The sequence below is a fragment of the Haemaphysalis longicornis genome, unplaced genomic scaffold (genome assembly GCF_048455015.1).
Source record: "Haemaphysalis longicornis isolate Haplotype H1 unplaced genomic scaffold, Haemaphysalis longicornis Haplotype H1 scaffold_16, whole genome shotgun sequence".
Lineage (NCBI taxonomy): Eukaryota > Metazoa > Arthropoda > Arachnida > Ixodida > Ixodidae > Haemaphysalis > Haemaphysalis longicornis.
In genome coordinates this window covers 17,704,255-17,728,919 of record NW_027526266.1, presented here as the reverse complement: position 1 = coordinate 17,728,919, position 24,665 = coordinate 17,704,255, and the positions used below count along the sequence as shown (strand labels likewise).

The following is a 24,665-nucleotide window of genomic DNA, read 5'->3' as shown; positions in this document are numbered from 1 at the left end:
AGAGGACGTTTCCTTCGTCAAACACTCAAAAAAACAATTATCCTCAAAATATGTAATACTGGTAAAATTATTTCGTTCGCTTGTTTGTTTACATTGAATGCTAAAGACATGCGTCCAAGAAACATATAATATCGAATGTAAATGTAATCTACAGGTGACTGAAGTTCATATACTGGGTGCGATGTTTGCCTACAGATGTGTCAATATTTTGATAGATTAAAATAAAATCTGAAAAAAAAATAATTTCCACTAAATTCTTTTGTGCACTTAGGCAACCATCCCAGTCTTAAATAACAAGAGAAATACCGCGAAAACATTACAAAAATACTTGTTTTACGACAAAAAAACTTTGCTGTGACAACAGAAGTCCTGTTGTTACGTCAAAGTCCTCTGTTTGTACGACACACATTTCTGCCGTAGCGACGAAGTCAATTTTTTCAACGACAAGCATTACTGTAGTCACAACCCAACTGCCATTGATGCTACTTTTCTCAATTGGAAATAACATTCAAACTATGCGCAACTTTTGATGGAACAATACGATCACGACAAGACAGGATTTCGATACGACTGAACAGCAAAATCAGGACAGGAATACGACACACGACAGAACACCAGAATCACGACACGAAAATAATACGGCAAGACGACAGTACGACACGCGAAAATACGACAAAACTACAGATATGTTTCTTGTCGCCCTTTTTGACTGGGATAGTGCTATTGCTAAATCAAAGTCGGATGTAGCTTTTAGAGTTAAGGTGTGAGATTTTTAAAATTTTTGAAAATTTGCAAAATATTTACTATATCTGAAAATGTTTCCGATGTCGCTCAATTGTTCAAATTCAGCGTCTGAAACAAATGTCCGTTCTCCGCATTATCCCTCCCTTTGTACGAATTCGAATGTTGCTGTTGATTTCGTTTCCGTGGGTCGTTTGCAGGAATCAAGCAACAGGCTAGCAGATCTTTTTTTCTCGTTTTAACGCGTGAGCGTTCTTTATTGACTTATGACGGTTTCGTGATATATATGCAAGCGGGGTTTCGAAGCGATGGAGCGCTGAACACACGCCTATAAACACCCAAAGCCACTTTCTGAGGCTTCGGTAACTAACATTGGTATGTTTGTAATTCCAAGGAACTTCAGGCAACTCAGTTTTATTGTGAGTGACGCAAGATTCAAATAACTCTGTTTATGTTTTAACAAATAATTTTGAGTAGTCCCGAGTAACTCCAAGCTGCCGCCGTAAGTAGCTACAACTAATTGCCACTATTTTGCCTCATCTTCTGGCAATTTCAAGGACAGACAGACAGACAATGAACTTTATTGAAAATCCTGAGGAGCATCGCCACCTTTCAGGGCGGTAGCTTTGCGGGCCGCTCACACGTGGGGACGGGGAGGCCGAGCCTCACCGCCGCTTCGTGGGCCCTCTGGACGGCCCTCAGCTGGTGTAAAGGAATCGTAAGAAATTTCGAGTAGAACGTCAGTAAATAAATGTGACGTGTAGTAATTGAAATTCACCGACCGCAACCTACTATTCTAACTCCAATTCACATGACGTAATGTCATAAAACTGCAAGTATTTCCAGCCCATTAGGAACCATTACACGTTATTCGAAGTCAGTTCAATCTCAAATGATTTTAGCAAATGCGAAGCCTGTTCAATTATATTTGACGTAATACTAATGTAGTCACTAAAATTTCAAAAATATCGGGTTAATATCAAATAATTCGCGATTATGACAGCAATTTCGTCAATAATTTTACGAAACCAAACACAAGCTAACAAATTTTCATTTCTGACAGATACTTTTAAATTTTGCACAATAAACAACTGAACAAATGGCCAGAACGTATTTTTGTGGTAATTTTACGAAAGCTTTGCAAATTCATTTTTGCAACTTTTACTGACTGGCGATTATTATTTTAACGAGGCTGTTCCTGGTATTGCTTAATTACAACGCGTTTTTATTTTGAAATGAATTCGAAATACTCTTATGTATTTATGTGAATGTGAATGTAATCTTGTCCTGTTCATTGCATTGGTCTCCTAGCGATTTTGTGTATTCTGTTGTATTGCATTGTATGTGCATGTAGATTTTGTTTGCCTATCCTGCTCGGGCCATTCACTTGGTCTGCAGTGTTATGTAAATACATTTATTAATTAAATAACTGCTGTAAAATGACTATTAAATATGGTACACGATATTCCAGAAATTTTCCGGGAAATATTCTTTATGTTGCTGAAATTAGCATATCTAGGGCCGTTTTCTAAACAGGTAAACGCAAAAATGTTCTCAAATGATACCACAATTCTGTGTTGCGCGTTAAAGGAGGTCTCCTTCTTGTGGCTGCAAAAAACCGGGTGGTCTTCGAATCAAATTTTGTCTTCATGTCTTTCATATACTTCCATCATTCTCTCAGTATAATATACGCCTTAGCATTGGCGGAGTTGGAAGTAGCAATAAAATATTAATCAGGTTTACTTCTCCAAAAAAGCGCTCCCCTTAAAGAGATCATTATTCTTGTGCGGCTATAAATATTACTCTGTTAAAGTATTCTTGCAGTGGCTGTCCTTTACCCGACATGCTCGGTAGCCTTCATATTTAAGAGTGGCATGCATCCCTCTGATAGTAGGCTGGCATTCCGATTTCCACGTTAAAGCATATTAAGGTTTTTTTACCAGCTCCTCTTACATTCTCATTCGTCCGCACTGTCGCAGTAGCCGTTCATGATTGAGAAGCCGACCGAAAAAATGGCGAGATTGATACATTTAGAAAACTGCGCTCGACCGCTGTCAGACATGTTTAGGGTATTAGCGTACCCATCAGGTAGAAAGAAAATTGTTACGTGAGCACGTAATTACACTACATGATAGCGGCACACAGCATGCGTGCCATAGCTTGCTAAGTGTAAAGTCAAAGCAGGGGACATTACACGAAAATTATGAGGCATTTAAAACATCATTCGCCCCCATGGGCGCAAGGCGTATATTCATATTGTATTCGTATTGAAGCAAAACAGAGAACGACGTGAAAGAATGGCTAGAAACTATTTTAAGCAAAACACGAGCTTTATAAGAAAGTGTAACCAAACGAATAGCATCGCATTCTTCTTAAACTCGTTTAAAGAGGTGTTTTACCAAAAACAGTTCCGCCATGTCGGAGCCAATGTAGCGCCTGTACGGGTTGGGTGCTCGGAGTATCTTGCTGTTAAGCTCGTGGTTCTCGGCGCGAAACACCACCAAATCCGGGCAGCTGCGAGAAAAAAGTCGAACAGTTGCACAGACCACCCACGCGTGGACGATTCACTTCGAAGAACGGTGAAACCCAGCCTTGAAGACGCGTACACGAGGAGAGAGTAGAACAACACGCATGCTGGTGTGTGTGTGTTGTCCTACTGTACGTGTGTGTTGTCCCGGCGTGTGTGTTCTACTCTCTCCTCGTGTACGCGTCTTCAAGCTGGGTTTCACCATTCTTCAACTATGTACCACAAGCCCAACACCAAACTCTTCAACGATTCACAATGCTTCTGTTAGAGCGAAGTGTGAATCGATCCCATTTAGTTTGCGGATCACTGCACAATTGGAACAGAAAGTTTTTTCCGGCAGACATGTCCCTTTGTGCTTGTCGTATCACGACTGAGCTACGCACTAGGTTCAGAGCAGCAGTGAGACGAAAGGTTGCAAACAAAACTGGGGTGCATTCGCTTGTTTATTGCGCTCCACAAAGATCGGGCTAGCGTGCTATATCCCATTTCCCACCATCAGAAGTGCAACTTTCTATGCTGAGAATCAACCAAGTGAAGTATACTGAATCACACCACAACGCCTTAGGCAGCACCGCAAGGTGGTGGGCACGTGGTAACATACGACACGCACACTCTTGAATCGCTTCTAAAGAGCCTTAACACCTGCGACAACGTGCCACAAGTTTATGACGGGTTTTGGTGAAATATTTATCAAAGTACTATAGTATTACCAAGAAAAGACATGTAACCCCGATAGCTTGCCACAAGTCTACAGAATTTCTAAAATCAACTGACCTTTTGCTGAAAAAACAGTATAAAAAATTCAGAAACGTCCATACAAACAAAATTTCTAGAACCTCCAAAGTGACAATTGTAGAGGTGTAGATAAACATTCCTTTAAAGGGACACTGAAGTAATTACATTGTGGGATTAGGAGCTACTTGTAGTCTGGAGTCTGTAGGCCATGTTGCGACCACTATCGCTGCGTTTACGCGAACTTATTCGCCAGCAAAACCAATTCGAAAATGCTCTCCTCCTCTCTGCGTCCTTGCCCATTTTCTGCGGCGTTTCGTATGACGTCACAAAAGAACGGCTTGGCTTGACTACGCTACGGCACGGCTCGCCGACCCAGCGTTTAGTCCGCCGGCCGCCAACGGGTCATCGCAATTCGTTCGCTCAGTTGAAACTGGGCCACGCCACGTTTGTGAACGGAAGAATGTGCCTTTAGTTGGTTTGTACACTGTATCAAGCCCTAAGTCCAGTCTAGGTAGTACCACAAAAGCGCTGCACAAGCGCACACGCGACGCTTCGCTAACCAGTATGCTAGTAGGAAACTCTAAAGCCAATTGAAGGCGGAAGAATAGTGACCGGAGTTAATATAGGCACTAAGGAAATAAAATCAACTGGAACTTTTACCGTACAGCGCAAAACTAGGGAGCAGGAAGCTTTTTTTTTGCGCTGGGTGAACAAGCACAGCGGTCAGCAGCACTACCACACATCTGCGAACGCTTTTTCGTCTAATAAATGCAGTCACAAGACATAGATATTGCGGGAGTTTGGAGAACGCTTACTGCACGAGCGCTATACAAGAAATAGTCATCTCAGATGTTTCAAGGGCTAAAACTAAAAAAAACGCAAACTGGCTATACATTATATATTTTATATTTCGTGTACTGTCGCGTTGGCTCGTGGCAAAGTGGTCTGGAGCGCTAGGCAGGTTTTTTTGCAAGTGGCAAGTTTGAATCCCCGAGAGTGCATCCGTATTTTTAGGTTGATTTCTTCGTTTCCCGCCAATGTTTTCTACAGTGCGTTTTTGCGCTGTAACGTTCATTTCTCCTCGAGTGAGTTCGCAGAACACGCGCAGACTGACACTGACGCGCTGCCGATTTCTCGGCGTGCTGTTGCCATCAGCACGGACTGCTTGCGGTCGTGGGAATGGGCCAGAATTAGCAGACTCTTGGTATGGTGCGAACATGCTTTTTACGATACAGGCAGTAGCCAGGCAGGTTCCAAAGATGGGGGGAAAATGCATCGCATTTCAGTGTCTGCGGTGACGCGGATGGCATTCATCCACTGCGTAGGCCTCGGCTAATGACTGCTACGATTCCAAGCCATCCTGGTAGGCTTATCTTAATTAAGCATTTTACAGCCGACAACATGGCAGAAGCGTGGTATACCGATTACTGAGATATCGAGAATGCCCATTCAACGATAACGTCGGAGGCCAAGCATGTTTCGCCGAACGCAAAGCGAAACGTGTTTGAATTTTAATATTGGCATCGTCCAATCACTTAGCACCTTTTAATGACGTCGCTGCTGTTAGTTGGTGCGGCCGTCGCAAACCAGGTAGGGTAGTTTTAAGTGCAGAGCACTTTAGGCGCTCGCCTTGTCGTCCTAGCTCGCTCGCTCGACCCAAGTGTTTGGAACACCAAGGCGCCGTCCCGTGGTAACGCTGTTGTTCGCGGCGTACCCCAGACGCTTCGAAAGCCAAGCGGTTCATATAGTGATAACCGTTCGAAACTCCTGAAACGCAGTGGCGCTTGTCATACATTTTACCGTTGTTTAGCGAAAGAAAACTACAGGTACGTTTGAGGGAAAATATACGTAATTAACCGGTAGCGCCCGCGTTCCTTTAGTTAAGGACGCCCGTTGGGATGGTTTTTACAAACGCAAAATGTGGCAGTGCAACGTTGGCACGTGCGGTCAGACAAGCACAAAGAGAACAGAACTCCCGCTGGCGCAGTTTTAGGCAGGGGGCGCGCGAGCGCTGCGAAGGCGGGGAATTTGAATTGCGTGGGGTGCTAGCAGTAAGCGGATAACGGCGGTACAGCGCATTATGGCGAATCACTGCTGTGCACTTCCGACAGCTTTCACAATGAGTGGAACGGCTTTAGTTTTTTTCTTATTTCGGGCTTTAAAAAAAACAATTCTGCTTTATCGCCCGCATAAACTATGAAAAGTGTGTTTATTTGAGCCAGTCTACACAGTGCAAGCAAAAACGAAAGCTTCACAAATTCACTTAAGTGTCTCTTTAATAACTTATCTCCGCCCGCACACCTCTACGGCTCCTATCAAAGAAACTTAAAAGCACTTTAAAACCATGAAGGAATGCAAAGCCCTGGTGTCTGTTTGTTGATTGCACGGAATGCATTAAACTGCCAGAACCCTAATCTGATTTTATATGCCCATTTTTTTGTAGCGAAAGGCGGGTGACTGACTGATCACCTTTGGTTTTTGGTAGGCTGTTTGAAAGAAAGAACTTAAGTGTTGAGTTGATCATTGCCTGGGGAAGGTGACTTCAATCAGCGCTTTTTTTTATTTAAAAAAGTCGTGTGGTGCATTGGTGTTCACGGACTCGGGCCTACCCCAAAGCCAACTCCCAACCCGGCCCGGTCCGCGAGTCGGGCTTCGGCCACCAGACTAGCTTCGCACCTCGAACCGGGACCGACCACGTTTGAAATTTTAATGCTACGGTTACTACTTACTTCCTGTCAAACGCGAGAGCATTATTGTTCACGACCTTTTCATCTTGGAAAGGTTTCCGAGAATCAGATACTACTTTCCGGAAATTGTTTTTTTTTTGTAGTGCATTCATTCTTATTGCTATCAAGTAGATACATTTTCTTGTCCCAGTTCACACACTCCGTGGCTCTCAGGAGGGATCTTTTATTCCCCTCAATAAGAAATATTTGGCTGATGATGGACACCGACGACATGGCGTTTCATTGGAGAATGCCCTAGTGTAAATAAGCGCCCCACAAGACCACGTACTCGACAAGCCTCTCCATGATGCTGTGGTTCACCAGTAGCATGTCGTAGCGAAGGCGGAGGAACAGGATAGATTCTGGGTCACTCTCCTTCATTTCCTGGGGAAAACAACAGCAGTTCAATGGCGAGCGGAAGGACGGTTCAGTTGGCTCAAACAACAGATACGAAAATGCCTTATTACGCCAAACCTTAACACTATAATATTTTTACTACCCATCGCCTGAATAATGCCTTGTTTTTGCTAGCCCCCCGGGTTAATGTTTGTTTATATGTTGCTGCTTATTGGTAACATTTAGCACTAAACATTTATTCACATTTGATAAGCGTAGTCTTTTGTAGCCTTTCTGTAGGTTATTATAACCTATTCCAATTGGAGATTCTGTATAGAGACACCACAGCGGCTCCACAAGACAAAGAACGGAAGCTCATCAAGCGTCAGCGATAGGGCACCACACACACTGCGCGCTGGAACAAACACTGACAATCTCTAAAGCTCATTTTCGATAAACGCCTAACTTTAAAGCGCTCACACTTTTCACGAGGATCGAAATTGGCATTTTTTTATATAGAATACAGGCAACCCTATTTCTGTACTTATTCGAAATAAAAAACTTCTTCTTTACTGAATGTAGTGTAAGCCTCTTAGGCAGTTATGCGTCTGTTCAGGCACGAAAAAACTTCAAGCAAGCTTTTCTTTCATCGCAGGAAACTGATGTAATGAGAAAAGAAAAGCACAGCAGTCACCTGTGTTAATGCAGGATAAGACAGGCCATAACGTAATGACTTCTTGCAAAAATTTATTACAATATACTGAGCGGTCTGTAAGTAAAAATGTAAGGCTATTTCTTGTCGCACCCTGTATATCCAGTGAAAGTTTTCTTAAATTACCCTAATTTGAGTTATGAGGCCTTGTACCGGTTAAATCAACCAATGGCGCGGATTTTCGTTACGTCTGATCACTGCACTATGTAGAGCCTTTGGCAGAAAAAAATGCTTTCCGAGTCAAAATACAAATTTGCTTACACAAAAACGCTATATAAATCTAAAAAAACACAGTATGTGTGACACGTGTTTTTGTTCCTTTGAAACGGCTTGTTACGCAGCTATTTCAGGGAGGATAAAATATTAGCCAACCTGGTTCAACAACGTAGAGGTGCCGTCAGAAGTAATTGGAGTACGGGAGGTGTGGCCGAACCGCATGGGAGCCCCGGGTAGTTGCACCGGCTGTAAACGAACGCAGCCGAACACGCATGCACGCCTGCTGCCATCAGCGCCATCGTCGAGACTAGTATGCTGCGAGTAACGCTCGAAGCCGCGTTAAAAGAACAGGGTTGAGAAGTATAGAGGGGCTATCGGCATTGGCAGGCACGCATGCGTGTTCTGCTCCTTTCGTTTAATGCCGGCGCAACTACACGGCGCTCCAATGCGGTTAGGCCACAGCTGTCGTGCTCTAATTACTTCTGACGGTTCTTGTATCCGTGACAAACAAGCCACATCCGTGACAAACAGCAGAAGGTGCTAATTGAGAAGTTCGCCGGAGGAGCACTGAAAACGTAAATGGAACATAAGTCTAGCCACTGGCCTCCAATATCTTGAGCGGAATATCCTGTGAGGGATGAGCTATCTTTACAAAGCCTCCCCCGACATATTGTAGAAGGGTTCAGCCGTCTGCGGTGCTTCTGCGGGCTACAACACGGTATGTGCGTGCTGTTTAATGCATTCGAAACCCCTCAGGCGGAATGTGATAGCTTCACTGACATCATGAACACATCTGCTTGCAGCCATTAGAGAAGGGCAAAGCGCTGCGTGGATTTGGTTAATACCTGTGACCCATATTGCTGACCTTCTAGCATTTTGATAAAATCTGTCTGTCGGCTTTTGATCTTAAAAAAAATGGTACCCGCCGCGGTGGCGCAGTGGCTAAGGCATTGCGCTGCTGAGCACGAGGTCGCGGGTTCGATTCCCGGCCGCCGCGGCCGCTTTTCTGATGGAGGCGAAAAGGAAAATTACGCCCACCTCCTCTCGCGGGAACCCTGGTGTGATGCAACGCATCTCATGGGGGGGTTCCATTGGCGTTTTCCATCGTATTGATTACGCTGATAGCAGGGATTCTCACGCGAAGGGGATGTGGGCGTGATTTTCCATTTTCACCATGCAATGCACATGCAGTACACGTATGCTCAGGTACGGTCTTTATTGCAGACGAGAATGAGTGCCTTGTGGTCCGTAAAGTGCACAGTTAGAGGCTCGACGATTGCATCAAGCATTCGTCGAGTGCAAGCGTGCAAGCGTAACGCGGACGACCGTGCAAGCGTAACGTGCAAGCGTAACGTGCAAGCGTAACGCGGAGAGTGCAAGCGTAACGCGGACGACCGTCGACTGAGACCGTCGGAGCGCGGCATGCCGCTTTATATTCACAGCGCCCGAAGGAGAGGAGAGCGCGGAGAGAGAGAGAGTACTGCAAATGCGCAGTGCGCGCAGCGCCGAGCGCAGCGCCGCCCACCGGCGCCTAGCAACGGAGTGAGAGCGCGCTACGCCAACCCGCAGCTGTTTGGGAGAGAGTGTTCGCTATCGGAGATAGGAGGAGAGGCGCAGCTGTGCGGACAACGCCGGACAGACGCAGGAAAAACAGAGGGGCAAACGCAGGGCGGCCAACTCTGGGGAAATTTCTCTGGATCTAAGGGGTTTGAGTTGCTCTAGGGAAAAAGGGAAATTTGCCAAAATCTAGGAAAATTTTTGCGACCGCATGGACTTATGCCTTCAGTCGTGTAATGGTGAAGTTTAATATTTATTATTTTTTTATGTACCTATGCATTTCAGTTTTTGGATGAAGCGCAGATATTTATTTCCCATTAATGTGCATCGAGCGAAGCTATCGCTCCTACGTTTGACACTGCTGGTTTGAAATAGCAAAAGAACATGGTTGATGAAGTTCATAAACTTCATGATTGACAATCCAGCGCGCGAAAACACGGCACAAAAAAGAATGAGAGTTAGACAGGACAGCGCTGCATTCTTTTTGAGAGTGCTGCAGCGCTGCACTCTCATTCTTTTTTGTGCCGTGTTTTCGCGCGCTGGATTGTCAATCATGAACATTCACCAACTCGCCCAAATCACAGTCCTCTTGTTCATAAACTTGCTCGCTCGAATATGTTTAGCACTGCGCATCGTCTGTGTTCATTCCTATTATCCCTCTTTAATATATACTTGGATGCTATTACAAGTGTTCTGTGTCGTAGTACAAGATTTTTGTGTTTTGCACTGAATTGCAGTGCTCTTGATTATTTTATTTTTATAATTTATCACCTCTTCGGCTTATATACAAGGCGATGTAACACGTAGTGCTTTTTCCAACATCGTATCGTTGTGTGTGCGTCAAGCGATTGCTTTTACTTTCTAGGTAATTTTCTCATGTATTATTCTCTATTACATGCCCCACCCCGTGTAATGACCCTCTATTGCTTTTGTGGTTTGATGAAATGAATGAATGAACGACTTTATTTCGAAATAGGCCTGAGGCCCTGGGGGGTATTGGAAGATGAGGGAAGGGGAGTCGAAAGCCTCAATGAAAATCTCATGTACGCTATTAAACACAAATTGTCCATTTGTAGGCCCTACTAGGGCTGTCAGACAGCTCTACGCCGCTTTGTAAAGACCACTGGCAAGTGAATAAATTCCTACGCGTTCTTGAAGACTGCCATCGGAACGCAGGCGCTCCAGGTGCTGCGCATTCGTACGTGGTGGTGGGCAATTGGCAACCAGCTGTTCTCGGCCGCTTTCGAATATCGGACAAGACCATATTTGGTGAAACAAGTTCGGGAGGGTATTAGCGGCACCGCAGAAATTGCACGTAGGTGCGTATGAAAGGAATGTGCTGCCGTGGTACCATTTGCGACAATGTCCGGAGTGTAGGCGGCGTCCGCACATGCCTTGTTAATAAAGATTTCGCCCTGCCGAGAGAGGGATATCGAAGCTGGGAGAAAGCCGGAAGGGGGGGGGGGGTAGCTCCTTGGAGCCGCCGTTGACTTTGTTGCCGCAGTTGTCGTCTTTTTTGATACCAGGCTAAATATGTAGGTGAAGTTTCGTCCGCGGGCGTGGTAGCCAGGGGAGGAGTCGAAAGAGGGCACTCCCTGCAGCGTTGTGTGCTTGCTGGTTTCCAATCACTCTAGCTGTGTGACCAGGTGTCCAAGCCAGACGAATAATAATGCCTTGACCGCGCAAAGATTGAATTGTGCTTATAATGTGGTTGGCGGTGATATTATGTGTATAAGCCTTGTTGAGCTCCTCGAGGGCAACGTGTGAATCGGTAATAATGCGGTAATGGTGATATTTGGGTTGCTAAGAGATCTGAATTTGTTGGAATGCTCCAAGAATGCCAAATAGCTCGACATCGCCAGTAAGGCCGTACGTGTTGCTGATCTGCCGAGATCCATTCAGGGTTGGGTCCACGGGGCACGTCCAGGCTATTGCTGCGCTCACGCCGCTAATAGCCGCATCTGTAAATATGTCAAACTCATCGGGGCCTTTGTCTTGGGCCAACTGGGCAATGTACTGCTCCCGTACAGTTCTTCGACGTCGCTCTATGGGGCGGGGACGAAGTAGGCCGAGTGCCGGGCGTTCCCATGGCGGAAGAGCGGGCGGAGTATTGGAGATATCTGTATGGCTGATTTGGTGGTCCCATTGTTGGAGAGCTTTCCCTTGAGGGGTAAGGTCGAGGCACTGTTGGTGACGCAATTTTGTCTCTTCCACCAGGATGGGGAGGGGTGGAAGCGGTGCAATAAAATATTTAAAGCAATACGAATTGTGCTCGAACATTTTTTTCACCTTCATCTCCGTTACTTTAAAAACGGTTCAAACAAATTCATAATTATGCCTTAAATTAAATTCGGCAGTCATATCGCATAACTAAACCCAATATCTGAGAGAAAACATCTGATAACCGCATTCAGCAAAAATCTAGGGAAATCTAGGGATTTTTTTTATCTGAGCTAGGGGAAAAGTGGCCCCGCAGGTTGGCAGCCCTGGCCGCAAGCATGAGATGCGTTGCACCTAAAAAAACTCCCAAGCATTTCCCCGAGGGTGAACATGGTAAAGTGCGAATGCACGGGGTGATGCTATGAGGGGGAGTAAAGTTAAAATCCGTTGGCATTCGCTCGTGAGCGCGCGCGAGCCGACCCACGGAGGTCTGGCAGTTTATCGCTGCATATATAGGGGGGTACGCCGCGCCGAGCGCGCCGAGCCACGTGGCTGAGGGAGGAGGCGAGCGCAAGGGGAGAGGGACAGCGGCGCACGGCAGCTGCAGCCGAGCGAGGGGGAGAGGAGAGAGTGTGACGTCACGGTGGAAAGAGAGGCGCGCGGCAGCTGCTGGGGAGAGGAGGCGCGCTGTGACGTCATACCATGACGTCACGGCGCGAGGAGCGGTGCGGGGAGCGGCGCGCACCCGCGCAGCCACGGCGAGGAGGCGGAGCGAGCGCGGTCACGTGGTGAAGTGACGTCACCGCGCCGTTGCTACCGACGCTCTTCTCCGCACCACGCCGTTGCTAGGGAGAGGAGGACTGCGGACGCCGCCGCCGCCGCCGCCGCCGCCGCCGGCGGTGGAAGGTTTGGGGTCGCTTATAAAGTGCATTCGCACTTAAAACGCCCGGGTGTGAGAGATTTCGGCGTACGTTAAAGATCCCCAGGCGGTCAAAAATAATCCGGAGCCCTCCACTTCGGCGCGCCTCATCGCCTGCGTTGCGTCGGCGCGTTTAACCCTACAATAAATCAAATCAATCAAATCTTAAAATGTTACTGACACAAACTTTTGAAGGCCAGATAACTTCGGAGATAAATTGGTGTGAACACACACACCGCATCTGCAAAATATCAGCGCAAATGCAGCCTATAACGTATTTAAAATCAATTTCAAACTGTGCAACCGCAACCGAGCAGCCAGCCGAAGACCTCCCGCAGTCGATATTCCCCGGATGTGAAGTACATAAACTAAATCCAAACACGTCACAAGTTTGCGTTGGCTGCTTCCTCACTGCCGGCGTTTCTCACAGGCTCGCCGCTCTGATCGGAGGTCACAACTTTCGCTCTCGAGTAACGAATGACCCGATCGTTGGCGGTGGAGACCCCGGGGTTTCGTTGGCTCATCCGGCAGCTGGCCGCGACCTATGTTATACAGCGATTCCGGGCACTATTTTCATTGTTTTTTATTACACTGGACGCAAAAACGCACCGGGGACTCGAAAAGCGCACTGACCGAGCCGCACGGTAGCTGCGCAGGTGGCGGCCACGCCCGCCAAGTACCGCAGGCTGCCGCAGGTAGCTCGAGCGATAGCCTGTTATCGCTGCACGAAATGGGACTCAAGTCCCAAACAAAGCGGAACATACGAGAAAGAAGTTTATGATGCGACGGCGAATTGCGTGAAAGATCGACATCTGCATACGAGAGCGGCAATCGACTATCCGCCGCAGTGTCAAGCCTAACACATCGGTAGGCAGACCGGCCGGGTGCTCCCAGCGCGCGTCTCCCCACCCACTGTCTCGAGCGTGACGCGTAGTTCTCTAGCCGCGGCAGCAATGTCCGCTCGCGGCGCCTGCATTACGTGCACGTCGCTCTTTAATTAAGCAGCTCACGAGATCAGTACGCAAAGGCATTAGCAGAAACTGCCGCCGACGCAGAATCGACAGTGCTGCTGAAGCTCTGCTCTGTGACATCCGTCCGGCAGTCGCGTGGGAAGCTTTGTTTATTCCAAATCCAGCCTTTCGCGGCACCCGTTGAAACCGAAAGTGCGACTGGCCGCATTAAAAACGTCTTTAATTAAACAACCATCGCGCGCTGAAGCAAATGATTGATTGTAGGGTTTACCGCACCGACGAAACGCAGGCGATGAGGTGCACCGTAGTGGAGGGCTATGGATTAATTTTCACCACCTGGGGATCTTTAACGTGCGCCGAAATCTCGTACACACGGGCATTTTTGCTTCTTGCCTCCATCAGAAAAACTTCCTCTGCGGCCGGGAATTGAACCCGCGACCTCGGGCTCAGCAGCGCAACGCCTTAGCCACTGAGCCACCGCGGCGGGTGCTGAAGCAAATAGGGTTTCTACACAGGATAAACTGGTCATTAGCTACTTATCGCTACAAAAAAAAACAAGATGCAAAATTTTTGTGTCAGCGCCCCTTATAACAAGTCCACGAGTGACCTCGGCTACAACCGCCAACCGCAAAGACGAAGTCAAATACGTGCCCGAAATCCTAAACCACAACGGTGAGGGAAGTAACTAATGCGCGTCAACGGAGAAGGGTCAGCAGACAGGATGGTTGGGCTAATTATCCATCGAGCTATGCACCGCCCAACTGCCGTCCACTGCATAAAAAAATACCATCCGTTCTTAAGAAAGTTGGGAGAAGCGCGAAAGCTAAAAGAGCGTCCAACCACTGAAAGTGCGTGAAAACCTTCAAAGACCCAACCGGGAAACTAAAAACGAACAAAACTCATCTACGAACGCTCTAAATTTATACCAATACGTTGTTTACGAGGTACACGTATACTACTGTACTCCTTTATGATTCATGCGTGTATTGCCTATCCAGAACCGTTCCTTTTTCGTGATCTTCCAGTAACCGTTCGGCACAAAGGAAGCCCGCTTTCACGCAAACGTTGTGTATCCAGAGATCTTACCAAAGCTTTTCGGTCCACCAACGGGTCTATGCGGAAAGGCATTAGTTGTTTTGACAGTACGCCATCGGTCCCACTAACACAGCGTTCGCTTTAAAAATGGTTGTACAGGTGCCGCCAGAAGTATTTGGAGCACGGGAGCTGTGGCCAAACTAGAGTTCCTGTATATCGCTTAGCGCAAGAGTTGCGCGTCTGATTGCCACATGCCGCGGCTTCCAGTTCGACAGGAAAGCTCGCTTTCAGTCCTACGCACAAGACCCCGTATTCAGTCAGTTCTCCTCAACTGAGCATCGGCGGTTTTGGAAGCGGTGGCAGCGCGGCGGCTCAGCTGATAAGCAGCCGAGTGGCCGCTCCTCGCCACTCATCCTCACCCCTGCAGCTGGTGCGGCGCCCTACATACGAGAAGGGTGGCTTTCCCGCACGACCTGGAACTCAAGATGGCGGATGAACGCGCAACTCTGCTCCCCTAGGGGAGCTATATACTGGAACTCTAGGCCAAAACCGCATAGGAGCGCCGCGTAGCTGCACCGGCGGTAAACGAAAGGAGCAGAACACGCATGCGTGCGGGCCGACGGTGAGAGCCCATCTATACTTCTCAACCCACTTCTTTTAGCGGCTTCGAGCAAATTATTCGCGGCATACTGGGCTCAGCGATGGCGCTGATAGCAGAGGCGGTATTTGGCAGCGTCGCTCACACACATCCCGCGCACCCGAGCTGCTGGAGAGGAGGCGCAATCTTGCGGATCTGAAGTGAACTTTTTTCTTTTCTGATAATTTTATGTGGGTATGCTATCAGCGCCATCTCCGAGACCAGTATGCTGCGAATAATTTGCTCGAAGCCGAGTAAAGAAAGTGGGTTGAGAATTACCGATGGGCTATCACCGTCGGCAGGCGCGCATGTGTGTTCTGCTCCCTTCGTTTACCGCCGGTGCAGCTACACGGCGCTCCTATGTCAAGGGCCGCCACTGTAACCGCCCCATCCCCAATTCTGCCTCCATTTAAAGTGAATGTTTGCACTTGACGCCCCTCAAGAATTTGGTGTGACCATCTAATGAATGTGCAAATTTGGATGATGTATAGTACAAAGTGCCTCCTTTAAGCGCGATATGATGAATCTGCATTGTGAGAACCTTGGATGACTCCCAGTCATGCCGATAAAAACGTATCTCTAAAAACCTGAAAAGATGCATTCATTTAGCTTTAATCATTAAAACTGTCCTAACGTTTTCTACGAGCAGGACATTCAGCGAATATTTTGCAAGTTTTCAGTTCACAACAGCCCTTCTTCGAGAAAGCAAAAATGATCCGCTATTATGCCATCGAGGCGTACTTCTTCACCTATGCCCACCGCATTTCGAGCGGTGGCGAATTTAAAAGGTGGGCTAAGGCGTTGCGCTGCTGAGCACGAGGTCGCGGGTTCGATTCCCGGCTGCGGCGGCCGCTTTTCTGATGGAGGCGAAAAGCAAAAACGCCCGTGTGTACGAGATTTCGGCGCACGTTAAAGATCCCCAGGTGGTCAAAATTAATCCGGAGCCCTCCACTACGGCGCGCCTCATCGCCTGCGTTGCGTCGGCGCGTTAAACCCTACAATCAATCAATCGAATTTCAAAGGTGGCTTCATTTTCTCCACCCCTCCCACTCCCCTTATTGACAGCGACTGGATTGGACAAAGTGTGGCGCAAATCACCACCTTGCATGTTATCTCGATCATGACAAGCACGTCGACGTTGAGGACCGCGGCTGGCGATAGGCGCAGCTCGACGCCGTGCACCGTGGCGTTGTTGACGAAGCGCGCCATGCCGGCTCCCAGGCGTCTCCAGAGGACGCCGTCACGCAGGCGCTGCAACAGCGGACCCAGGGGCACCGAGGCCAGCAGCTGGGGTACGTTGGAACTGGGGTTGCCCAGCCGACGGAACGCCTCGAAGTTGGCCGCATCTGGAGAAAAAAAATACTGTGGTCAATCCCTCTGTCCTACACCAGTAAAGCACGAAAGTGAAATGTGCAGCGAAATCTGCAGCTCAGCGTAATGTGCGCGTCTGCGGCTGTCTGTGTGGGTGTGCTTGGCGAGGGACGTCCTGCTGGCGGGTCGCTTCGGCAATGGTGTACTGGTGTCATTTCCGTGACGGATTTGATGTGAGTGAGATCTTGGCGTATTGCGCATAAAACGCTTTCGTGTTATAATATAAAAGCACAAACAGCATCTCCACTCCGTGGTTGATGGTGAGGGTGCGAAGTAAGGGAACTCATAATGACTTACAAGTTACGCCCCGAGTGCCACCTGATATGTGCCCCGACCGTCATTCGAGATGACCCGTGAGCTGCACTTTGATTATTTCATAATTGAAACTGCAACTCACGGCTCAAATCGAATTTCGCTTGATGTTCGCTTGATGGTTGTGTGCGCACGGATGGGCGCGGACGGACATTGGGAGGTCTTAAGGTTCTCCGCACTGTAACAGGCGAAGGAGTAAGCCGTTTGACTCTCGGGTACTAACTCACGTTCGTAGCGCAATCGGTAAGACGACTGACGCTAACTTTGTCTGGTCTGCTAGACACAGGGTCTAATCCTGCCGGTGCCTGTGTGATTTTTTGCGGTGGTACATGCTATGCGCACGGACGCGGACGGACATTGTGTGGTACTAAGGTGCTCTGCACCTAAAACCCGAAAACGAACAACCCTTGGTTCTAAGGGTTGCTTCCCCGCAAGAAGATCCTGTTTGCAGAGGTGCACCCTTTACAGCCCGCTTGTTTCGTTATACAGGCGTCACTTCCGTGACGGATATGGCGTCAGCAAAATATTTGTGTAGCCGGGAATAAAACACTTTCGGTTTAAAAAACGATTGGAAATATGATATACAAGAGTAAAACTGCATAAATAGAGCGCATATACAGCGACCATGTGTTTTATGCTGTGTTGGGTAATCGTTGTTGTAGTACTCAAAAAAAGGTGCCATGAATATTTATTGCTGTTTAATGTGCCGATCCGGCAAGTCATTGTAACTATCAAAATTTTTAAACCCACTGTCAGTGTCCTAAAGTACCTAATTTTCATTGCTTAAAAAGATTACGTTAACACCCCTCACTCTACATTTACGGCACGTTAACATTCACCTTAATGAAGTGCCTTCCGCATCAGCGCTGTTTCAACTACAGGCCAACGACACTCGAGGGCTTCACGCGGTGTCGTTTAGGGTCGAGATGGGAACCTCAGAATCTTTTTAGGAACGCAGTGTGCTGTTCAATCTCCCGTAGTTTTTGCAAACAAAACAAACGAAACTCTGCACAAAGGCGAAAAGCAGAAACGCCCGTGTGTACGAGGTTTCGGCGCAGGTTAAAGATCCCCAGGCGGTCCAAATTAATCCGGAGCCCTCCACTACGTCGCGCCTCATCGCCTGCGTTGCGTCGGCGCGTTAAACCCTACAATCAATCAATCAAACGCTGCACAAATTGCAAGGCATGTTGTCTTTTGTTGCACTTATCCCGTTGCCCCATGCGAAGCAAAGTGTCACGCACTGGTGGGCAGGAGCGTGTAATCGACGTAGTCGCTGAGGATGTCCATGTCCCCCGTGTAGATGATGTGAGAACACAGGTGGGCCAGATTTGCCAGGCCTGCAAGTTTGGACACTCCGCAAACCAGGGAAGGGGGAACCCCTGCATTGAAACAAATAGCCGTGCGGATTACCGATTGTCATTGCTTATTTTAGGGCACCGCCCTTTGGCGCCTGCCTCTGGGCTGAGCCGGTCGTCGGCGCAACCGAGAAAACGAAGACAAGTGAAAGAAAAAGAGAACGATGAAAGAAATAGAAGGAGGAGAGTGTCGTGAAATTGAGATCGGAGGGCGGTTCACCTCGGCGGCGCGAGCCAGCGCTCTCCGAAGGTATGCGGTGGGGGAGGGGAGGGGGCAGTATGCTGTGCCCGCACGAGGCACGAGGCGCTTCGCGCCGCCGACGCAGCGGCTCATCATCGCTACCGTCGAGAGAACCCACGAGTGAGTGCTGCCTCAGCGCACTGCTGCTGCGCCCAGATATATCATTAGGGAGCATTGTAATCGCCAGCCATTTTTTTAAGCAAAGCTTAAGTACTTTTGTCCAGCGATTTTGTAGAGGATGCGCAAAGTGACCTTTTGACTCCCGGCAACACACCCGTTCAGAGCCGATCACATTATTTGCCGAGCCCGCTGAAGGCGCTGCGCACAAGGCCCCGTTATAAGCCGTTTTGCGACTTAGCGGCGGAGGCCGCTACGGGAACGGCCGCTCAGCTGATCGGTAGCCGACCAAAACCGGCGCCTCCCACGCATGCGCTGCTTGGTCGACTCGGGGTATATGACTCATTTTGCGCCGTGTTCGCCGTGAAACAGGAACGCCACGTTCGCCGAGAATGAAAGCGAGGCCGGGGCCTCCTCTGTGAGCGTTGCACGGGACCGAGCGGCTTTTAGTCGTGGTCGGCAATACAGCTACATCAAAGATTAGGCAAGCGATACCAAGACTCAACCAGACTAAGCCCAGATTTTGCTTTGCACATCCAAGGTTAGCTGAGCTAATCCGCAGCCATTTTTTATTCATGTAATAGTCGCCCTACTACGTTGGCTTAACACTCAATGTCTTCAGAGTGACTGGCTAGCGCAAGTGAATTTATTTCTTTAGCTCGAAAAAGTTCAGCTCCACAGCACAGAATGCTAGTGCCAGAGGACCTCCAGAATGTATCCAAATTACTTTCTCGAATGCGCGTCCTCATCTCCACAAACCTAATTTCTTGTCTCCTCTGGCCTTTGGTGCCAAGCAGGCATTTTGGCAATAAAAACCTACCAAGGCGCGCGAGTAAAAATGGAGTTTTGGGCCCCATTTGATCTCCGTTATTGTTTGTGAACAATTTGCTTTGGCGCAACTTCAGCGGACGTTAAGGGTGGAAGGCAATGCTATTGCTTTTATTTCGGTGTCCATGTTTGTGCCTGTGTAGGCATCTGCTGATGTGACCCGTATGAGAATAACTAGAATTTATACGTTTATATATAACGCATTTAGGAATTAAAATGTGTGTGTTTGTGTTTCCTAATGAGAGTGGTTACTACTAGGCCATGATATAAGTATAAAAAATGTTACAGGGATGATTGCCCGCCGCGGTGGCTCAGTGGCTAAGGCGTTGCGCTGCTGAGCACGAGGTCGCGGGTTCGATTCCCGGCCGCGGCGGCAGCTTTTATGATGGAGGCAAAAAGCAAAAACGCCCGTGTGTTCGAGATTTCGGCGCACGATAAAGATCCCCAGGTGGTCAAAATTAATCCGGAGCCCTCCACTACGGCGCGCCTCATCGCCTCCGTTGCGTTGGCGCGTTAAACCCTACAATCAATCAAATCAATCAGTTACAGGGATGATTAAAAAAATGAACCAATGGTAAGCCAAAAAAGACGCATCCAAGGCAGTACAATCACTTTTATTTCTTTATTTCTTATTATTTCATGCATGTGTAGGAAGCTATTGATTTAACCCGTATAGAAGTAACAGGTATTTAACCTAACATAAAAAATTCATTTGTGTAAAAGTAACAGGTATTTAATCTAACACGTTGGTAAACAATGCATTTAGTAACTAACGTTTGTGTGCTTGTGTTGCCTCATGTCAGTTGTTCCTGGTCCACGGTATAAGGTTGGAAAATTTTATAAGGATGATTGAAAAAAGTGACCCATTGGTGAGCTAAAAATCGCAGTCCGGGCAGCTTATGTTATTACTAGCCACTTGGTTGAGGGTGTTCGGTGACTTGCACGGGCATCTAGTGCACCCTTTTTCTAGCGCTGAATTCATGTTTCAAGTAATAGAATGGAAATACTAAAGCAGCCTGCCTCTATGTAACGTTATTATCCTAATGCTAATTCCGTTGAGATCAGCTGTCAGGGCACCAGGTGTCGCCTTAATAGCCATGTTTTAGTAACTAACTAACGTAATAGCCATGTTTTAGTAACTAACTAACTTACTTTAATCGGTTGCTGACAACCGACGCCCCGATTCAAAGGGAAAGCCACAAATCATCATCATCATCATTTAGGAGCGAAGCCCCTTAGGCAATTGTGCTGCCGGCGTCTTCTGTCGTCGTCGTAAGTATCGTCTCATGTAGTCACGGTACTAAAACACCGCAACACTCGTTCTGGCACTCTTCGTAACGCGTACGAAAAAAACACCGGGACACTCGTTAATGCCTCGCCACAGAACGTAACGCGCCCTAAAAAACACCGGGGCATTCGTTTACGTCTCACTCAGGAACGCTTCGTAACGCGCACTAAATAACACCGGGAAGCTCGTTTACGCCTCGCGCTAGCACGCCTCGTGCTTTAGAGACACGACACGAGACTTTTACAGCAAAGCTTTATACCTGTGCCCCCCTCCCCTGTCGTTTCATCCCCGTTGGCAAAAACGCCGACGAGCCAAGAATGCATGTATACACTGCATGCCTCGCCTAGGTTTCATGGCCCGGGATTTTTTTTGTCCACAAAAAAAGAAGCTATGGAATGAAGTAATCTAGCACGACAGTCATTAGTTGGATTTCGTTTATAAAAGCGGACAAATCCTTACATGTGTCGGCGTTTCTCCTTCCTGAAAATCATAAACAAACACATTCAATGGGCTTTCAGTGGCGACCTCGTCGCCTTTTTTCTTGCACGTGTTCCCGCTATATTTGTGACGAATATACATGCTAAACAGATAATAAACTAGTTTAAAACCCGCAAGCCGCACGGACAAAAATATGTTGTAAGAACTCCCTCCACACAATTAAAAAATGCACAAAATCCGGAGGGTGAAATACAAGTTAACTTTTAAAGAGCAAGATGCATTCTAACAGGACGTTTCCTTCACTCTACCTTCGCCGTGAAATGCAGGCATCTAATTGGACGACACAATAAATTTGCGTTACGGCTGCACGAGATTGAGTGCACGCGCCTGGATACGCCTTGGTCTCCACACACTTCGTCTTCGGAGAGTACCGCCTGGAGGCGCACGCCACTACCTGCTTTGGCCGCTTCTAGTCACCTACATCTTTGCCCTTAACCTTCAATACTCACAAATTATAATGGAAATTAAAAATACTCACTACTAGATCGCACGACATTAGTTAGCAAACGATTGTGGGTCGTTATAAAGCCGGTACGACACCTACAAATGCGACACGCCCTTTTTTTCTTCCGCCACCTGTTGGTGGTACAAACATATGCCTATCGGCTAGCGAATAAATGTCAAGTAAGTAAATTCGTGTGATACGCTGCCGAGCCTTTCGACAAATTTAGTTCTCTGGCCTTTAGAGCAGACATTATCCAGCTGCAAAATTTTTGTTTCATTTAGTTGAACAAAGGGAAGACGCGTTTGTCAATAAACTCGACAAGAAAACAACGTCGAAGAAGAAACGGAGCCGGATTTTCTCCTCGAGCTCTGCTTCAGAAACACGTACACTCACCTTGTGGGTTGACTGTGCGGAGACTAACCACCAGCACACCTGGAAATGAACGATAACAAAGCAGATTGTGGCATGGGGATATTTCCTAAGGCAAATAAGCTGTTTACGAGATCATTGATTATCATTGATTGCATGCTAATCACCCCCACGTAGAAGCAAGAAGAAAACAATTAGGTTTAACGTGACGCAGCGCAATAAACTTTCTGCTGTGTTCTACGGTTGTGCTGCAACATTTAAGGCAAAAACGTTAAGTGCCACATTCCGCGAAAAACTGACGTTGTTTTTGTTGAAGTTGCAGTTGTTGTCCGGTAAAGAAAATGGCCGTCGCTGTTAAACGTAAGCACAAAATTTGTTGGGACACTTAAGCTTGCTTTCGTGGTTAAGGCGTAAGCCACGCGATACTTAGTAGCTCGTGTACCGCTACATCGCATCTGCATCTCTTTCTTGGCTTTCGTTTACCTTTTGGTTAGAAATACTGTAACAGACTGCGACACCCTGCAGCGCCCCTTTTTTAGGTGTGCTGCACCTTAGGGGCTGGGGGTGTCCGCGTCTCGGGTCGTAGTCACCTCATGCTGTCGAATTCTCATGTAGACGCGCTACTAAAACACCGGGACACTATTTTCCAGTGCCTCGCTCTAGAACGTAACGCGTACGAAAAGAACACACCGGGACATTGCATTGGCGGGAAGCGCGAAATAACACGAACGAGGACAGAGAAGAGAACAACATATACAAGACGAAGCGCTGCCTAATATAGTTTTCCAACGCCTCGCACTAGAACGTTTCATCTCCATGGGCAAAAATGGATAATAAAAAAATACACCGGGACACTAGTTTTACAACGCCTCCCGCTACTTCCTAGCATACTTCTCAGATTGCTGTGGCGTGTGACACGAAGAGAACGTACAGCGAGTCTGTCTCTCATTTTATTGCTTTAATCCAGTTCAACGCAAAAGAGGGCGCCACCGCCTGAGCAAGCTCCGGCGGTGGCGCTAATCAGAGCGCGCGCCCTGTTGCAAGAGAGAGACTTCCAATCTCTCAACTGGTCAACTGCATGGTTCTTCCCTCCACAAATTCCAAGTTTATTTATTTATTCCTAACACTGTTAGCCCTTGCGGGATGTTACAGGAGAGGTAGTGAAGATTGCCAGGGATTTTTTTTTGCTTTAGTTTCTTCGTGTTACGGGGAACATTGCGCCTGCAAACCGTATGCCACACGTCACAGCTTCCCTAAAATCAGGGTTTTGCGCGGCTGGTGTGCACCTATCCTCGCGTGCCGTCACGTTCAGGTGTCACGCTACGTGCATTACTCTACATATTTTTTTGTTTGTTTCCAATTCATAGTTTTCAATTTTGTGAAGCGGACACATTGCCCATCAAAGCTCCCGATTCCTGGCCAATCCCCAAAGTGTGTATGTGCCACTAACGACGACAACTTGTGTTGTACGTTTGCAAAGTGCGGCGATAGGCCAGTTCGTAGAAAACAGGGATGTTAGTACACAGAATCAGCTTCAAACCCACCACATCAAAAATGTTTCATTTTATTTATTTACTTTTTAAAGCGAGGGCTCTTTTCTTGGCCGGGTAACAACAATGGCGCTTGTTCACAGAATGAAGAACTTAAATAGTTAGCGTTTAAACACATGCGATGAGGTTGGATTGCAACCCGCGTCCCCTCAATAGCAGGCGACTCCACTGCGCTGTCTCCTGACGTTGCCAGCAGTTGAACCAAAGCAGCTGCCGAAGTTGTTCTTTTATTCGTAGCTCATACCCGCTTGGAAAAATATGAAGTAATCGATAGTTGCGAAGGGCACTGCGCCCGTATCATTAAATTCACAAAGATGTAAATAGTACACGTAAAAGTTGCAGAATATTGCTTTCCACGTGAAACAGGAACATACGCTACGGGAGTGGAACAGATGCACACCAGCCACACATAAACGGGATTATAGAGAAGACGTGCTGTGTGCCAGTCTTGCTATAATTCACGCAGCATCAGACGAAGAAACAAAAGTGAAGAAACAGACGCAAACATGGTGTAGCAGAAAAGGGGTCTGTCTAAGAAGTTCCCGCCGAAGACATCGATACAAAAGAAATAAATAGGACATGAAGTTTTTAATGACTACCGCAAGGGTTTCGCCTTCAAACCACCTGAGCGGTCTTGAGTGCTCCAGCAGTTTTTTTTTTGTATTTTTTACTCCTTGCTTCCATCAAGTACCACACGTACACCTAGCTCCCAAAGGTAATTGCTAGACGTACGTCGACGCTTCTCGGTAAAGTCTCCGCGCAAAAACAAAATGATTTTCTTCCTAATGTACGACCTGATCCCAATACCCTTCTTTTACAACTGGTTTGTACGCATGCTTCAACTAACCAAAATTTAGGCACTCTTTCATGCTCGGTAAAACTGCCGGCCGAAACATCCGTTATCGACGAATAAGCGAAACACATACCCACCACCTTGGTTCTTGTAAAATACCCACCAGCTTTTGAACGATTCTTTCTACCTACATAAAAATCAGCATTCTAAGTGAAACAATAGATTC

General features: G+C 47.4%; 1 protein-coding gene across 1 annotated transcript in view; it reads right to left on the bottom strand.

Moving 5' to 3' along the window:
- The window catches only part of LOC144166045 (uncharacterized), a 46,988-nt gene that overhangs the window by 1,746 nt on the left and 20,577 nt on the right, over positions 1-24,665 (bottom strand). Inside the window, exons 5-9 of the mRNA XM_077695709.1 lie at positions 22,121-22,159; positions 18,197-18,292; positions 16,374-16,618; positions 7,019-7,113; positions 3,141-3,255 (exon numbers count right to left, since the gene is read on the bottom strand). Of these exons, the coding sequence (XP_077551835.1) occupies positions 3,141-3,255; positions 7,019-7,113; positions 16,374-16,618; positions 18,197-18,292; positions 22,121-22,159 (590 nt within the window). The remainder of the gene's footprint in view (positions 1-3,140; positions 3,256-7,018; positions 7,114-16,373; positions 16,619-18,196; positions 18,293-22,120; positions 22,160-24,665) is intronic.